This window comes from Hakea prostrata, chromosome 1 (genome assembly GCF_041222555.1).
Source record: "Hakea prostrata isolate BN-2017 chromosome 1, UWA_Hpros_2, whole genome shotgun sequence".
NCBI lineage: Eukaryota > Viridiplantae > Streptophyta > Magnoliopsida > Proteales > Proteaceae > Hakea > Hakea prostrata.
Window position 1 is genome coordinate 27,223,360 of NC_142600.1, and position 2,531 is coordinate 27,225,890.

A 2,531-nucleotide genomic window follows, 5' to 3' on the forward strand; every position below is an offset into this window, starting at 1 on the left:
ATTGTTTTTTTATTTTTAATTCTAAAACATAAATAGACATTAAATATCCAACCATAATGTTGTCTTTAACATTTATCAACTAAGAAAACAATACTAATTTTATAAAGAATAAAGTCTTTTAAATAATTAAGTTAAAATATTGAAGGACAATAGTTTTTTTATTCTTTTAAGTGCAATATATCGGAGTTCTTTTTTTTTTTTTTTTTTTTGCCAAATTTAACTTCTTCTTTTTTACATTTGTTTTTATGAGGTTCATCCGGGCCAGCTTGTGCGCACCATAATTACATCCTCAAATTAATGCGGCCGAATGAGTGCGAACCCAAGACCTCCCCGTGGGAAGTAGAGTCTTTAACCGCTTTACTAACCCATCATTGACATATCAGAGTTCTACGCAAGGACACTGGACACAGAACACCTGCATCTGTGGTTGTTTACATAAATACCATTGGCAAGTTCATCATGCGAGGTAGAGAAAAAGAAATGGTCAGTTCGCCCTTGTAAGGGAAGCAAAAATTGGATCATAGTTTGCGTGGATGAGAAACTTCATATCAAAATCAAGCATCTTCATTGGTCCAACACATATCACCTTATCCAAATATCTACCAGACGTCCAAAGCACACCACTCACCCAGAATTCCTTTGCTGTGTCTCTTGCAATCCAAATAGCTTGAGTTCATTATCCCACCATTCTCACAACAGCAACTAGAGCCCATCTCCCATCTCCCCTGGAAGGCTGCAACCATCCGATGGCCATGGCAACCCAAGCATCACTCTTCACCCCAACCCTCTCCACTCCCAAATCTGGCAGTCGCACCCAGCTTATTCCCTTGAAACCATCTTCATCATCTTTTTCCTTTGCCACTCCAGGACCTCTCAGTCTCTCAGTATCACAGAGAACCATTAGAGCTGCAGCTGCTGAAGGGAAGACCGAAACAGAAACAAAGGAAGCTCCAGTAGGCTTCACCCCACCTGAATTGGACCCAAACACTCCATCCCCAATCTTTGGTGGCAGCACAGGTGGGTTGCTACGCAAAGCCCAAGTGGAAGAATTCTATGTCATCACTTGGGATTCACCCAAGGAACAGATATTCGAAATGCCCACTGGAGGAGCAGCTATCATGAGGCAAGGTCCCAACTTGCTTAAATTGGCAAGGAAGGAGCAATGTTTGGCTCTTGGCACTAGGCTGAGATCCAAGTACAAGATCAAGTATCAGTTCTACAGGGTTTTCCCTAATGGTGAGGTTCAATACCTCCACCCTAAGGATGGAGTCTACCCTGAGAAGGTTAACCCAGGCCGTCAAGGAGTTGGTCTGAACATGCGATCCATTGGAGAGAATGCGAGCCCTATTGAGGTCAAGTTCACTGGCAAGCAGGTGTATGAATTGTAAGCTGAGAGAGTGGCCGGTGAGGCTGGAACTTGATGATGACTCTGTATTTGTGATTATAGCTACCTGTTTTATTTTGTGGTTCAATGTATTGCTTTTTTGCTTCCATATACTCTGCTTGATACATTTAAGCTTGGAAATGTTGTGTAATTTTCATTTGATCTGATCAAAGTAGTTTCTCACAAAACAGTGCATGATTCCTTTCTCGATCCTTGGAAGCCATGGAAGAAATTAAATAGTCCCAAAGAAGGTAGAAATCTAGGGCTAGTATAATTTAAATTGAACTTCCAGAGCTAGAATGAATACCAAGAATTCACTAGCAGAAATACAAACAAATGAAATGAACACAAAGATTTAACATGCAATGCATGGGGTTATCATTCAAAATCAAAAGACTGTTAGTCTTGATGCGCCAAAACGCCAGCCGATCTCCTCGTGATGACCGAGCGCGGATGGGCGGCCGGCGGGGTCGGGAGTCCACCTCCGAGGCTAAGCGGTGATGAACTAATCACACGGCTCTCTAGCAGGGCGGATGAAGACGGGAAGGTGATCTGTGCAGCGGATGTTAGTCTTCAATTGCACGAACCCACTAAGAAGACAATCGACAAAAAAAAAACAAGGACGAAACAGGAAACCAAATGAGGCAACCAACCAGAGGATAGGGCAAGAAAAGCATTTGGACCGGGGGGGGCCGGTGACCCGGTTTATTGCAGTCTTGTATTCTTTGTACAATCTTTGGTAAAGCCTATCAATCACTCATGCGGTGCATCAATAGTTAACTATGTTATTTCTATTTGATACACTTAACCATGCCATTTCCTTTTATAGTTAATAAAAGAGGAAAATGAGATCAAGACTTACTTGTAGAAATGTAATATAGAAGTGTTTAAGGAAATGACAAGATGATAGGTTGAGGTGTGCCAAAGACACTTCCTTAAGACCACAGACGCTCCTAGTAGTGCTTCTGGGGTTGAATGCGAATTGGCCTCTAAGATACAACAGTCTTTATAGCCTCTTAAAGTAAATTAGCATTTCGCCTACTATTAGCTCCTTTGAGTTCTTCAAGGTAGTGTTCAAACCATAACAATGACAGCATAATGCTAGTAGCTTGATGAAAAATATGAGAGAGAGAGAGAGAGGGGACAA

At 41.7% G+C, this 2,531-nt stretch overlaps 1 protein-coding gene across 1 annotated transcript; it reads left to right on the forward strand.

The window, feature by feature from the left end:
- The first annotated feature begins 644 nt into the window (after positions 1-644).
- On the forward strand, positions 645-1,493 carry LOC149028554 (photosystem I reaction center subunit II, chloroplastic-like). The gene has a single exon (XM_089137554.1). It carries the CDS (start codon positions 747-749, stop codon positions 1,386-1,388), a length of 642 nt encoding a protein of 213 aa, XP_088993680.1. The 5' UTR covers positions 645-746; the 3' UTR covers positions 1,389-1,493.
- Positions 1,494-2,531: the final 1,038 nt, after the last annotated feature.